The 15,392-nt window shown below is 43.4% G+C and overlaps 1 protein-coding gene across 10 annotated transcripts in view; it reads left to right on the forward strand.

Moving 5' to 3' along the window:
- Positions 1 to 15,083, forward strand: part of dnm1a (dynamin 1a) — a 37,959-nt gene extending 22,876 nt beyond the window's left edge. For 2 of the 10 annotated variants that reach the window (XM_053858292.1, XM_053858842.1), the window contains 7 exons: positions 7,835 to 7,944; positions 8,028 to 8,139; positions 8,450 to 8,464; positions 8,839 to 9,009; positions 10,177 to 10,418; positions 10,886 to 11,080; positions 12,851 to 15,078. In XM_053858292.1, coding sequence (XP_053714267.1) covers positions 7,835 to 7,944; positions 8,028 to 8,139; positions 8,450 to 8,464; positions 8,839 to 9,009; positions 10,177 to 10,418; positions 10,886 to 11,080; positions 12,851 to 12,881 — 876 coding nt within the window. In that variant the 3' untranslated portion in view covers positions 12,882 to 15,078. Of the gene's footprint in view, positions 1 to 7,834; positions 7,945 to 8,027; positions 8,140 to 8,449; positions 8,465 to 8,838; positions 9,010 to 10,176; positions 10,419 to 10,885; positions 11,081 to 11,389; positions 11,427 to 12,850 lie in introns of all 10 variants that reach the window. The other 8 variants (XM_053858402.1, XM_053859019.1, XM_053858754.1 and 5 more) reach the window with 7 other exon arrangements.
- The last annotated feature ends 309 nt before the right edge of the window (positions 15,084 to 15,392 follow it).

The following is a 15,392-nucleotide window of genomic DNA, read 5'->3' on the forward strand; positions in this document are numbered from 1 at the left end:
TTCCTCTCCCTGTCCGACGCGAATAAAGGGCCCTTTATGCACTCCTGCACACACATGCACACACACACACATGCACACACACGATCTGGTTTTCATTTACCAGTAGTATGTCACTCTAACCCCCACCTTTTGTGCGAGAGCGTTTGTGTGTGTACTGGCAATAAAAGTCTGTGATTCACAGTTGTAGCATCGTCGACTACTAGACGCATGGCTCTTTCAACTTTATCTGGAAACACACAAAGACACAGACACAGCCTATTGTGCTTTTCTTTTTAAAGGATACTACATTGTGCATCATCTGAGTATATGTCTTACACATTCAGAACCGTTAGTGTGTGTGGGTGAGAATACTCTTACTCCCACTGTGATGCTCAGATTTTTGATCGATGCCTCTGTCTGTGTCCAAAGGCCACAAATATGTAGACGCACAATACCATTTTTCGATTATGTGTGTTCATGTGTGAGGTTAGAATTATAGCTTGTTAACATACGTGTTAATCTTGGCATATCTCTACGTATGTGTGTTTGTTTTGCCATGTGCACACTCTTGCACATGTGTGCGTCAAGGTAGTCAAGGATTGTGTATTTATCTTAGCTATGGTTTCTGAGCTCCGAATCAAAGCAGGTCAATCCCAGGAGAGAGGAGTCAGCAGTGGTGCCAGAGAAGGAGGGATGGAAGTCAGGGCCCCGCAGTCTGCAAGAAAGCAGAGGCAGCTTTATAAAATCATTTGTTACCTAGACCGATTGTTGTCTTAGTCATAGAGAGAAAGGAGCAAGACTGTGTTGATGCTGTCTAGAAGAAGGCGTATCACACGGTTGAGTTTTGGGTGAAGGATTTGGTGAGCGGTGCCTCTTGGGTGTGGAGAGTGCTGCGGTCACACAAACATTGTTTCCACTGTTTGGATGACCAGGCAGCTTCCTTTTCTGACTACTCATCGGTGAAGTTTAAAATACTCACGTAGTTTCAAAAGGCTTGTTATTTGAGGGGCCACAACTTTTTTTTTTTTTTGCTGTTAAAAGGATACAGTCGTCCTTTATGTCACTTTATAGAATTAATAGGCTGCTCATTCAGCTTGACCATTAACCATTACTTAAAGGCAGAGAGTCATCCCATGTGCTTATTAAAACCTCTCTCATAACCATTGCAATTTTCTTCAACAAAGTCTTCTATATGGGACAGAATATGGACCAATAGTCAAAAGGATCTCTGAAGTGACCACACCAAATGAAACTCTTTAGTACCATTTCATCGGCTACAAATGTAGAAATGAATGTGAAGTATAGTGAAAGGACAGTCATCAGTTATAATCCGGTCCTCACACAGATACTGAATCCAAATGGCTGATGTCCGATCAGGGAATCACTCAAGCCATCCTCTAGTTTAACCAAATCTCTCTCTCATTCTTCCCTCAGGCATTTTTCTGTGTGTGTTGTTTTACCTCATCTGTTAAACTCTGGTCTAGCTGAGATGCTCTGCAGCCACATCACTTATAGCTGCATTCCTGTTGAATAAGGAAGTGGAAACAGCAGTGATACTGTGAGAATCCTGAATATGTGATGTGAGGTGTTCCACAGATGTCTCAAAGACAGATTTGATAATGAACTTGGTTACAGCCCTAACAATAATTTTAAAGTTTTTTTTTTTTTACATTCTTCATTCTTGAGTTAAAAAAGGTCAGCAGCAACATCGGGTGTCCAGGTGTCATGTTTTCATTTCAAGTCAGTTCACTAGTGAATGCACCTGAATGCATGCATAGATGGAAAAAAGGATTGATCACATTTTTACTAGTAAGGAATCATATGCACATTGGACTCGCCTACCTTCAGGTTATTGGCTGCGTTAGAGGCCTGCGTTACATTCGAAACATCATAAAGCAAAAAGACACTCATGGAAGCCCAGTAAAGGAAAACAATGTTATTATTTGAATCAAAGAATGGAAATGATCAAAATAAAAGAGAACAAAGTGGAGTCAGCAGGTTGACGTCATTGTACCAATACTAATAAATGATGGTATTCCTTGCTCAAACCGCTGGGAAAGGAATTTGCTGACAGTGATTTAATCCTACCCCAGCTCAATTTTTTTTCCCCTCCAGATGTCAGCTCATAATGCAACTCCAAAAATATATTTACCAGATAGAGAAAACGCTATTGTTTTCCCCGTCATGCTTATTATCATAATAGCAGATCAATCAGAACCATAAAAACCAGAAAGCAGTTTCGTGCAGTCTTTTCAGGTCATGAAACAATGCATCGAAGAGTGGGCTCCTCTCCGCAAATCATTGGTAAAAAGGCAGATTTTGGATTAAACAAGCTGATATAAACATAGCATCACATTGATGTGTAGTAGTAATTGTTGAGTTATTTCCTTTGCTTTTCGATGGGTGTGGTTGCTCAACAGCTATGGAGGATTTACGGACCTGTGGGTAAGTTGGCAGCATCGCTTTAAAAATAAAAGCGTAGGTGGCAGGGAGTGGCCTTCAAGAGAAGACTATTGTACTTTGGCCAATTCTTAAGCTTCACATAGCTTACGCATGTGTAAAAAAAAGTGTAGAAATTCATATGTATTCATACTCCCGCAACTCAGAACAAACAGACATTTTGTTTCATGCTAATATCAAGCAAACAAAGGGTGATGTTCAGTCTGAATAGACCCACTGAAGCCTCCTTTCTGTGTAAAATGTAACATGTGGTATAGATAACTGTGTGCTCCAAGTCCATTATGGATGACTTGACACGGCCGTCTGTGTAGGAGACACTGGCCATGTGTGTGTTTAGCGAACCCATTTTATCAAGATTCCAGTATGAATAGAGCCCTCCTCCTGGCTTGGCAGCCATTTAGAAATAAAGTGAGTTTCAGCAGTTTTGTTTCCTTCAGGAGGATAAATTGGGAACCAGTTGCTTTGCCATGTTGAGGGAAGCACTTTAAAGGTTGTCTGTGGGTTAAATGTAATACTGATGATGTTTAGAGTTGGCGTTCATAAGCACAACAATAATACACTTTCTGATTAAATGTCCTGCTCCGTTCATAAACACCAACGTTCTCGCGTGTCGGGTGGAGCGCAGGGATATGTGTTAGCGCTAAATATTTGTGCGCGGGCATGTGCAACTTCAAAGCGCGCATACATGCACATGTGAGAGTGGTTAGGCTCACATGTGGACATTTAGCTGCTGCTTCATATATGCCATTACACACAATTTTGGATCATATTAGTTTCACACGCGCAGAGGAAGTCATTTTGATGTGCACAAAGATTCATTCAGGTGTCACTTTGATGCTGTTTGGAGGCTTCGCCGACACAAACACTGGCTGCTATCAGGCGAGAGGTTCCCCTGTGTGCCAGCAGACGGCACGCCCGCCTCCCTGTATTTTCTTGGCAGTGAGCAGTGATTGATCACATGTCTCTGCCTGGGCCCAGGGTTGTTACGCTGACTGTGAGCAGAGGTGACGCAGGTCACTGACTGCTTAGCAATTAGCTGCCAAACAGGAAGCTATCACCAATGTGCCAGCCTGAATTTCACTGGACCACTGAGTGTGTCACAGTCAAGGTGACAAGAGCATGTTTAAACTGCCGTCACCTACCGCCGAATAAGGACACATCGCACAGATCAGTGAGGACGGTCCAGTTTGACCCACTCTGTGTGGCAAGAAACTCAGATGATGTGGTTTATTAAACTGGAACACCTTTTACCATCAGTCACCAGAAGATAGGAGTCACTTTGAACGGGTTTTCGGTCACAAACACAATAGTGCCTTCACTTTGACTGTTGTGTCCAGAAAAGAAGCAAGTATTTTTTTGTAAAATCATGAGCTGTATACAAATGATCAACCAAAAAAAGACATGCGGCCGCTCATTTTGTTATTATATTAGCCAGCTTCTTGTTCACACATCCTTTAACTGAGACACTGTGCAGTTCCATTATTCATTGTAATGAGATTTATTAAAACGTGAATTTCCCATCGTGCTATTTTATCGTCCCATAAAAAAAAAAACTGTTCAATATGCTGCTTGCCAACTGTGGATTTCTTTTTTGCTCGCTGCATGATTTGAAGGCTTTTTGTGGTCGACCCAATCCGGGAATTCATTGTTTCAATTCATTCGCTGGGGCTCGATACTGCGAGTTTTATTCACCGCTTTTTTTTGTTCTGTGAGAGTCTGCGTTTGTGCCGTGCAGAATGTGCTGTAATGGAAAAAGAAACACAATAGATAGTGCGGGCTTTTGTTTATTTTGCTTTTGAGAAAATTAAATGTGACTTCCACCTCAACATTTTGGATTTGATTCCAACAATTTGATTTCCAACTGAATTTATGGATTAAACTTGATGAGACATGAGATGTCATGGCTGACAGTTTATCAGCTAATCCTTCATGGTGTTCATCAAACAAGGGCTCCCTTCCTGGAGTGGTGTGCATCTAAGTTTGGTCTCTGGTTTGACCCCGATTGATCTCCTTTGCCAAACACGCTTGGCTATAAAACATTCGCTGCCAAAGTGTTGGCTCTACTCTGTAGTCTCTGGCGGCCTCAACCAATCCAGTTCACCGTTTCATCATTGTGGTTATAAAATTATTCAACGCTCCCAGTGTTGGCGTCCATGCGCAGGTTTGGTAACCTCATGCTATAATACTCTCGCTATGGATTCTTTTTTTCCTTGCCCTCTGTTGTATACAGGGGAGGACTTTGCAGGAACCAACCAATAAGGACAGAGCTCTGGGTGTCGTTGCATAACACAGACCTTTTCAATCAAAAGCAAAGCTAAATATTCTCAGAACAAATTAAACATGATGCTTCAAATAGCCAGTTGTAATTGTTTTCGCTGCATCAAATAGAAACATGGCTGCGGTTTCAATGGAGTCTCACAGTTGAATCCGTGTGTCGTCCAAATCGGACAATGGTTTTACACATGGCGCTGGAAGGATTTCTTCTCATAGGAGTTTCATGAAAAGCGATGAAAACGACGGGCAGCTCTGCCAAAAGCGCTTTTTAGTGCAACAGCGTTGAACTGAAGAGTCGGAGCTCAGTTGGGGAAGAATGAAGGGAAAGAGAAATGGAGGGAGGTGAGGAGTTGGGTTGTGAAAATTGCCGCTGGCTGCCACCCAGGGCCCGGTCTTTGCGGTAATGACGGGTTAGAGGCAGAGTTATTGCTCCCAGATGCCGTGTGGCTTCTTTGATGCACGGCCCGAGTCACCAGGACTTTTCTATCAGATTCACGTCCACGCTGCGGCAGCAACACATGAGCCTCTTAAAACAACATGGACGCCATAAACGCGGCTGTATCTTTTTGGGTTTCACCCACTGAATTGCTTCGATTTGTCTCACGGTGTTAATTGGATATGGTTTGTGTCGGGGACACGAGCGGCGTGTACGACTTTTTTCCTGTTGGTTTACGAGGGCATTTTTCTTGGCCCACCTTTTGAAAAAGAATCTTAAGAGACTTTGTTGGAAGATGCACAGAGATGTAATATATGTTTATAAACCCCAAAGTGAACTTTCTCTGGCTTTTCATAATGAGTCTGCTATTACTCACTAACAAAACATAGCCATGGAAAGTTCTTGCGCTCAGAGAACTGGTCGGGTACCAACCACACGTGTGTGCGTGTCTGTCCGTGCGTGTGTGTTTAACATTTCTATTTTCACTCATTTTTTAATATTCAGTTGACCAGTCCATTTTGCTCACACAGTCAATGCTCCCGTCACGAAAATGTATTTATATGAAAAGGGAACCGCCGTGATTTAAGATGTCTTTTGAAGTGATATTGGATCCACATTCAACACTTCTCTTTTCTCACAAAACTCCCAATGTTTTGAAATATTTATAACAGAAAATGCACACAAGCTGTCCTGTGTGAAAACCAGTCAATTGTCAACTATGGTGTTTTTAACAGTTCTGTCAGACACCATACGCTGGAGGAAGCTTTTTGTTCAAAGATTTGCAGATGCAGTGAGTGATCTAATACATGACATCTCAACAACGATACACTTAAAAGACTCCTAAGTAGTTTTACACCAAACATGTTCACGCAGTACTTGCTTTTTGTTGTTCATGGGAACTGGACCCTATTGTCCCACTTTTGATATCAATCTGTACAGCTCTGTCAAGGAAGGTGGAACCGATTCTTGTCATGAACTGTGCTGAGAGTGATGTACTCAACAAGCGACAGTCGAAAATCTCACAGTCTGTATTTGTTTTGTAGTTTGGGGCCATGACATGACAAACTATGATTTTATTATGTTTATATAATGAGCTGTTGTCAATACAATTATGATATTAAATTAATTGAAATTAAATTAAAACTTAAGATGGGCATAAAAAAGTGTATATAAATGTTTCAGTGTTATTTATTATTTGCAGATATGTCATTAAATAATGAATATGTAGAAAAGTCCTTGCACAAAACTGCCATAAGGATCATGGTTACAAAATACATGCAGAGAGTATATAAAGAAATTGTACACAAAATTCCAAAGTCTTCCCTAATTCTTTACACTCACTAAACTACTGACAAATTGACCGTCCAGCCATGGAAATGTCAGTCTTCTGCTTGCTTTGGGGAAACCCCCTTATCCATAGTTGTGTACTATTATGAGCACATCGCTAGGGGGCACTTGGGGAGATGTAGGTAGTGTAAAAGTTTTGTCTCAAGTGTCATTAACTCTGCGGCACTGACGGCCGTACTTCATTCTTTGTTTGAATCCATGGCGAATTCCTGATCCAGTTTGTTGCTGCATTTACTTCTGTGACTCCGCTCTCATTCACCTCCCTTCCCGATTCCTTCGACAAGGTCTCTGGCAAAGAGGGAGGAAAATGTATGAATCAGTCCGGGTGGAAAAAAAAAAAAAAGCTGAGGGGGTGGGACGGTGATAAACAACGTGAGGAGAGAAGGAAGTTGAAGACATAGAAATAGTGGAAAATAAATAAGTGAAGAACGGGAGCGAAGGACAATGACCTTGCTGACCTCGCTGATGTCAGCAGTCTGCTGGACTTGTGTTGTAGACACCTGAATGTACCAATGCTCACAAATGTGCTTTTTATGGTGGCTAGGAAGAGGAGGGGAACTGGGGGTGAGGGTTTGGGGGGTGACCATTTGACTGCACAGGTCATAAATCCTTTGATGAAGGAGCTTTGGTGCACACACACACTCACACACACACACTCTGGTTTGGGCAGGGCAGGCCTGTGGTCAGCCTTCCAGATGGTTTTAAGGTTAGTTAGAGACTATACTCGCAGCTTCTCTTTGCAAACCAAACTATATGTATTTATGTAAAATATACGTTTCAAGGAACTCATCCCGCTCTATTTTTAGAGTGGCGTTGTGTTCGTTCCAGTTGTACTGTCATGAGGAAAACATGTTCCGAAGTGTGTGCGAGGCACAGAGGAGAGGAGAGGAAGGCTGGCGCATGTGACCAGACTGATTAAATTCAAGGTTCCTTGATTCATAAATAGTTGGACGTCTGGAGATCATATGTTGCCCATTTACTCGTACAAACGTTGGAAACGTTTCTGCTTTCTTTCCCTCTGTCTTTCTCAGTATGTGTTTCTCATTTGTTGCTCTGCCTAGTTTTTTTACCTCCACAATGGTAATCCAAGCCACAGACATAAGGACGGCGCACAACTCTCCCGTTCTTGCCTTCCCTGTCAGTAAATTGAATTGTTTCTGATCTTCTTGCAACCTTCCTCCTGCTTATTTCGAACATTTTCAAATCCTGATTTTAGAGCGACAGATATGAGCCAATAGTTATCCCCCTACTCTTCTACCGTTTTCAGATAGATTCAAAGTGCACTATACGTGGAGTCTCAGCGTCACTTTCTGAACTGCTCTCTCTCGCCCCCTGCAGGAGAAAGAGAAGAAGTACATGCTGCAGGTGGACAACCTGAAGCTCCGGGATGTTGAGAAGGGCTTCATGTCCAGCAAACATATTTTTGCTCTCTTCAACACCGAGCAAAGGTACAATCATCACGTGACGGAAGCCTTGTTTCAGTCGTGAATGGACATCACAAATCTGTTGCTGACTGGTTTTGCTCCTGCAGGAATGTGTACAAGGACTACCGTCAGCTGGAGCTGGCCTGCGAGAGCCAGGAAGATGTTGACGCCTGGAAGGCCTCTTTCCTCCGAGCTGGCGTCTATCCCGAACGTGTTACGGTAATTCATTTAAAATAAAAAGAAAAGAACGATCTCGCCCTTTGCAATGTTGTGAGTTCAACATTTGATGTGAGTTTTGACACTCCCCTATTTTGGCAGCTATAAAAAAATCCTCCGTGGAAAGTATATGGAATCGAACAATGTATTTCCACATTTATCGGCCGTTGCCTTAATTTATTTGTCTATATTGAATTTTCTTTGTTGAATGATGTTGCTGCAAACCTGCTCTGTGATTTGTTTCAACATTTTAAATGTTGCTTTGTCTCTCATTTGTCTCTTCTCAATGTCCACGTTCTTCATCGCTGTTTAGGAGAAGGAAGGAAAGGTATGTTGACTTCACCCAGGTCTACCATTGTTGATCCAGTTTGTCGCTCAGCATCATAGACTTTTAAAGTAGAAGAATTAGCAGGAATTTAATCACATGACTTTTGCTTTCTTTACAATGTTTCTTGTAGATTGTCTGTCAGAATCACTACATCCTCCATCACACTTGTACCTTCAGTTTAGGAAGTTGTCTAAAAAGTCACTTGTACATTCCAATCATCACATTCTATTTCTTCATCGCTGTAAAGATAAAAAAGGTTTGAAATATGATTTAATTTTTTTTGAACCAACAAGTGAGGTGCAAACTATAAAAGCTCCCTTTACATTGCAGCCGTGTTGGACAGTTGATTTAAAGTATTGTGTGCCGCTCTCCAGAGCGACGCTGGTGATGAAAATGGCTCGGACAACTTCATGCACAGCATGGACCCTCAGCTGGAGAGGCAGGTGGAGACCATCCGCAACCTGGTGGACTCCTACATGGCCATCGTCAACAAGACTGTGCGTGACCTGATGCCCAAGACCATCATGCACCTGATGATCATCAATGTGAGTGTTCTCGGATCACTTTAAAACAGTGTTGTTCAACCTTTTTCTAGCCACGACACCCTTGGTTCATTGAAAAAATCCCGGGTCACACCACCAAAGGAACTTCGGTCAAAGCGCACTTCAGCTTACAGTCCTATAGAAAATCTCTATTCATTTGTGGAAAACTGTAGCTACTGACACTCGCTTGTTATTTTGCCAGGATATTGGCAGAAACTAATACCAGAAAATGTATTTGTTTCAAATGTATCCAGAAAGGGCCGGGCAATATGGCAAAATATATCATGATTTATTTATTTAGTTACTTACGTTATATAACTGTTTGGATTTTATCACTTCTCTTTTGCATGATTTTATTGTAGTTTTGAGTTACCGGACAAACTCTCGAACTTGCTCCATAAAACAATTATTCTTTCTCTCTTCACATTTTGGAGCACATTTATTTTGTTATGTATTTAGTTTTTCTCGACAACTTTTAAACCACAAAGCAAACTTTGACAGTGCATGAGTATCAATAAAGTTTTGAAGTGAGACGTCACGTTAGCCGTTAGCTCTGTTAGCTCTGCGGGGCAGACAGTCTTTGGCGTCGCAGGTCGGTCAAGGATCCCTCCCTCCATGGATCTTTGGTGAAAGTGTGTGGTCAAGTTAGAGGCGCATCAGGTTTAAAAACAGCAGGAAGTTGCGCATGTGAGCGGCTTCTTGGCTGTGAGTGTGTGGGAAGAGGAGCGCCGGGCACCACAGCAGCGCTGCTTTGACTGACGGACAGATCAGCGCATCAACACACTGTAGCTCTACAGTAGAGTGGAGAGAAAGAATGTCAGTGAATCCATGTGACCTCCTCACCTTGGTCGCTCCTCAACACCTTCTAAGTGTCATGATTTCATGTCATCATATCCTCCACCTCTATCTCCGGACACATGAGGGGAAACTGGATCATTTTCTCACGGCACACCTGACACTCTCACAGCACACTCGTGTGTCGAGGCACCCCGGGTGAAAAACGCTGCTTTAAAAAATAGGGAAAGTGTCGCCTTCCACCAAGTCTCCACAAGAGGGCGCCATAATACCAGATGAATTTAAACCGAGGCCTAACTAAAAAGCATGAAATATTATAGCAATTCCAGTGATCGATGTAGTTTTCTTCATCCTTAATCACCCTCTCCAACACAGACTAAAGAGTTCATCAACGCTGAGCTGCTGGCGCAGCTCTACTCCTGTGGCGACCAAAACTCTCTGATGGAGGAGTCGCAGGAGCAGGCGCAGCACCGTGACGAGATGCTGCGGATGTACCATGCCCTGCGTGAGGCTCTCAACATCATCGGAGACATCAGCACCACCACGGTCACCACAGCCATGCCGCCCCCGGTGGACGACTCCTGGCTGCAGGTGCAGCGAGGGGGCTCAGGAGGGAGGTGAGACTCTGTCAGTCAGTCTGGTGAAATCACACATGAACTGTGAGATGTTGTCTGGAGATCATAATATAAATGGGTGAGACGGAAATCTGACCTTGTTTTCTGGGTCCATGAGATCATAAGAACAGCCTGCAAATAGGAAACTCTCTATCAGGATACCAGTATCCTTTTGACAGTTAGCTGAAGACTAACCTGAAGTTACCTTCAAAATAGGTTGACAACACAGAAGACGGGTCTCTGAAAGCGTTTTGCCTGCATCAGGTTTTGTGAATTTTTCAGATGAATTCTTGACATTGATGGTCACTTGCAAAGGGCAAAGCTTGAACAAAATTATCTGTGGCTTGTTTTGGGTGAATTTATATTTTATTTAACCAGATGTGCACACTTCATTGGTCATATAGCTCTGGTGGGCCACATACAATGACTCTTGACTGAAGTCTTGTCTGAGGTTGTCTCCTCTCCTCCAGGTCTCCGGCCACTAGTCCCACTCCGAACAGAAGGGCCCCACCTGCACGCCCTGGCTCTCGTGGGCCTCCACCTGGGCCTCCTCCAGCTGGTGGACCACCTATTCCGTCTCGCCCGGGAGCTTCCCCGGATCCTTATGGTGGTCCTCCTCCCACTGTGCCCTCCCGACCTAACCGTGCTCCCCCGAGTGTCCCCAGGTGAGTGAAGCTAGAGATCGATCTCCAACATGATCAACCTTCACTGCTGAACTCTCATCCGCTGGTCCATCTGAGGGTTAGTTCATCCCGAAGGACCTCACTCCTGTTCCCATCTCGCCGGCCGTCAGCGAGGTCGTCCGAGAGGAGCTCTCTCTCTGTTCTAGATTCTGACCTTTGACCCGCAGCTGAGCTCATTTAGTCAGTCAGTGCTGGCAATGTAACCGTCTGCATCATTTCTCTCTCCTCCTTCTCTTCATTCTTCCTCCTCCTCCTCACCTCTGTCTGGCGCATGACTCTGGTTCTTTACAGAATCACTATCAGTGACCAATGAAGACTCCCGTCTCTGGTACGTCGGGTTCTGTCCACCATCTCCATCTTTCCTTCTCTCGCTGCATGCTCTCTTTCTCCTCTCAGAGCTGCATGGGAGAGCACACACTCCGCCAGAGTGGACGTGGCTTTGCATCAGTGTGCGAGCTCTCACACTGAATTTGATGATATTCAGACGGTGTTTGACTTGTTCACAAGTGTCTGTTGTGAATTGTTCAGATTTCAGCAGTGGACTTCAGCGCTGCAGTTGACCAAACTTGAGTTTATGTGCTGTTGTCTGTCTTGTTGTCTTCAGTGGGTTTTTCATGACCGATCAACATCTGACTCATTTTCTGTCCAGTTGGTCAACAGCTTGATGTTCGCTGTGACTGCATCCACACGACGTTGGTTTCTTCCTCCAGCGAACACATTGAGAATCTCGAACAAGAGTTGATCATAAAGCTTCCTCAACACTGAAACTGTGTGAGTGGCATATTGAGCAAATTCACTCTGACTAGAGAACGTTCTCGCTGGCCACGTAAGAAACTAGACAAGTGTGGATGTAGCTTCAGTGTGAGTATGGACGGGTGTCAAACAAACATGTTTCAGATGGAGCCTCTTTCACGTTTCACAACAACTACTGACTGAGACTTTCTTCTTCTGTTGAGCCTTAACTTTTTCACAAACTACTACACCAGAGGGGGGCAATTCAGTTCCCTAAAGGGCCACATTAGAAACTGTAACGGGGGGACACCATCAAAATATATATGTAAGTTACAAGGACAAAATGAATGTAAAAAGATTAAATATAAGTAAAGATATTAAGAATTGTAAATATGACATGAAATATTTCATGTTATACTCATTTAATTTGACTATAATACTGTGGAGCAGACGTTAAAAAATAAAATAAAAAGGCAATTTATTTCAATTTTCAATATTCCTTCAATGTATTTTGAGGAACAACAAAGACACACATAAATGGCCCATGAAAAGAATATATATTTATATTTATATATTTACTGATGAAGTGGTGGAGCTATTGACTAAAAGAGAAAGAACAAAAAAAATAGAAAAATTACCACATATCAGTTATAGTTTTAGTCTGACGTCGAAAGGGCCACGAAAATACAGGCATCGGGCCGCATATGGCCCCCGGGCCGCACCCTGCCCAGGTCTCTACTACACCCTCGAGTCAAAGCCACTGAACAAACCGAACAAACGTTAAATCTCACATAGAAGCATTTGCAGTAACTGTTACACAACATGCACCAAAATACACACATCAACAACTTACGGTACCACACATACAATCCGAAATGCTCACGCTACTTATATCAAAACAAACACCAAGCACGCCACACACAAAGAAGACATTCAACATGAACACACTTATGTTTCAGTTTGAATGTGTGATCTGTTCCTAGCTGCAAACACTAACCTTGTGTGTTTGTGTCCCTGCAGTCGAAGACCCCCACCTTCACCAACACACTAGACCTCCAAGATCCTGTTCCCCTCCTCTTTCCTACCTGTCTTTGGACAACAGCGCCACCTCCCTGTCGACTCCATTCTACTCCTCCACGTCTTCCCCAGCGAGCCATGTCCTCCCCCCTCCCCAGCCTCCCTCTCCTCACCCAGCGGATACTTGAACCTCAGCTGCATGACTGGCAAACACTGCAGGTTTAAATACACAAGCAAAAAAAATATCCTACACCTGATACGACGAACGCCCTGCTCTTGGATATATGCAAGCATCTAGGATTAGACACGAGCATAAACTTTCAGACCGACGTCTGCCTGGCCGATGCTTCTCCCTCCATGTTTGTATCGTCCTTCACAGCGTATCCTGCAATGCTGCCAAAATTTGGATCACAAACATCAACTATCCCATCAACTGTAATGTTCAGTCAAAAGGCCTTTAAGAAGGGAAGTTGCAGCATTTCAGGTTATACAGTGAAAAAAATGGATACAAAAATGAAGTTTGTGTTTTAAAAAAAATGATGCCCCCTGATGGGTCCAAGCAGATGTTGCATCTAAAATGTAGCTGTTCATGAATTTAAAGGTCCCATATCCTGCCTGGATCAAGCACTGGAGAACATATCCCAGTTTTCTCATTAGGATCTTCAGTGTTCCTAGTGTAAGCACTCTGACAATAGAGTTGTTTTTCCATTCATTTTCCCTCCTGCGGTTCCTTTTAAGCTGATGGAGCCACTGGTCAGTAGTCTACCTCCAAAGGTCTCCAAGTGGTTTCATTCAAGGCAGAGATGAGGCAGCTCCACACCAAGTCGCTGTTGGACGACCGAGCTTGTCTTTAAAGGAGCAGACCTACCTAAGGAAAATCGTTTTAGATGCTTGATGATGATCTTAAATGAGAAAAGTTGCTTAAAAAGGCGTTATATGGGACCTTTCAAACCCCCAAATCTCTGGTTAAGAAGACACTTCCCTTTGAAAATGTCAATGAGTTTTTTCTTCTCACCCTTCACCTTTCTTCCTCTTGGTCTTGACCGAGCAGCCGGCAGAGCAGAGGCGGCTCTCCTCAGCCCGAGAGCCCTCTTTGAACATCACTCGCTCTCACTGACCCACGCGGAGGACTTTGGTGGAGATTTCTATGTTTCGATTGTTGTCACTCGTGAAACACACAGCAGCTTCCACGACACCTATGCAACAAAGACGACGGTTCCCTTCTCTCCCTGCGTTCACTTCTTCACAAGTAGCACCGCGATCGAGACCTAACAAGGCGGGGGTTGACTAGAAAGTGCAATACAGCGGACGTCCCCTTGCAGACGGCCGTTCATGAATCACGTAGAGTCTGTTGGAAAATGATGGAAGGGGACCTGCCTGTTTTTATGTGAAACAATGAAGACTAGATTATGATTTCTGCTTCTGTTTCTCTTCCCTTTCTCCTCTCAGTGGTCACGGGGGTGAGTGAAAACATTAAAAACACACCACAGTCTGTGTTGAAAAGGCTCCTCCTCCTGTCTCACCCCGATAATGCAGTTCATGACTCGAACCTTGGTCCCTCTCCAGCACAGATGTCAGTGTAGCGTGATGTTTCTTCTCCCCTCCTGAGAACCCACCCACCAGACACAACAATCGATGTCATCTGCCCCGCCCCTCCCCCATCTGTGCAGACACAAATGACCTCCTGCATATTATTCAGTAAATCCTTTATGATGGACATATCTTGACGTAATTCTGTGGTGCATCTAGCGTCCTGTCGTTTAGAGAGTTTAGTCTAAATATTGACATCACTATGGATAAATGTGTATATGGGAAGTATTTAAAATATCTATCTATTGCTGTGACCTTTATGGACAGTTTGTTTGATACGTTAGCGTGTAGCAGGATTTTTTTTTTCTTTTGTCCTTTCTTCTCTCTCTCTCTCTGTCTGTGGAAGAGCTGGACGATGTGAACGACTTCTCCGAAGATCAAAACTGCTGTGGATTGAAAGATGAAATGACCCTGCAGCGCTCATGTGCCCGCACATTAAACTACTGCAGTGTACGGAACAAGCTGTTTGGTTCTTTGGCTCACTTCCCATTAGAGACAAACACATGAACTTGCTGCCTGCAGCTCCATGGGGCCACATAAAACAACATTTTGTGGCGTTTCTTGTCAACGACAGAGGCCACTCTAGCACCGTTGGTCAAGCATGAACGACAGTCAAGTTTGGATCGGAGCTGTTGTGTGAAAATAAAGGGTTTGCCAGGAGCGTAGCAGTTGCTTGATGGTGACCGCTGGAGCAGTTTATAAAGGCTTAAAAACAGTGACGCCAATATAGCAATATTGAGGAGATGTCAATTTGTGAATATTGCTTTAAGAACTATTTAGCAAACGTAAATATAAGTTTATGTGAGTATTTTAATCTTCCCTTACTACTGACACTCAAGCATATTGTTATCAAAATCAAATTACCCATTTGAAGGTGCTGGATATCAAAGGCCATGAAGCTGTTTCTATACATTTTTTCTCAAACTCATGAATTCCTCTTTGGGGAGACATACTC

This window comes from Synchiropus splendidus, chromosome 1, assembly GCF_027744825.2.
Source record: "Synchiropus splendidus isolate RoL2022-P1 chromosome 1, RoL_Sspl_1.0, whole genome shotgun sequence".
Lineage (NCBI taxonomy): Eukaryota > Metazoa > Chordata > Actinopteri > Syngnathiformes > Callionymidae > Synchiropus > Synchiropus splendidus.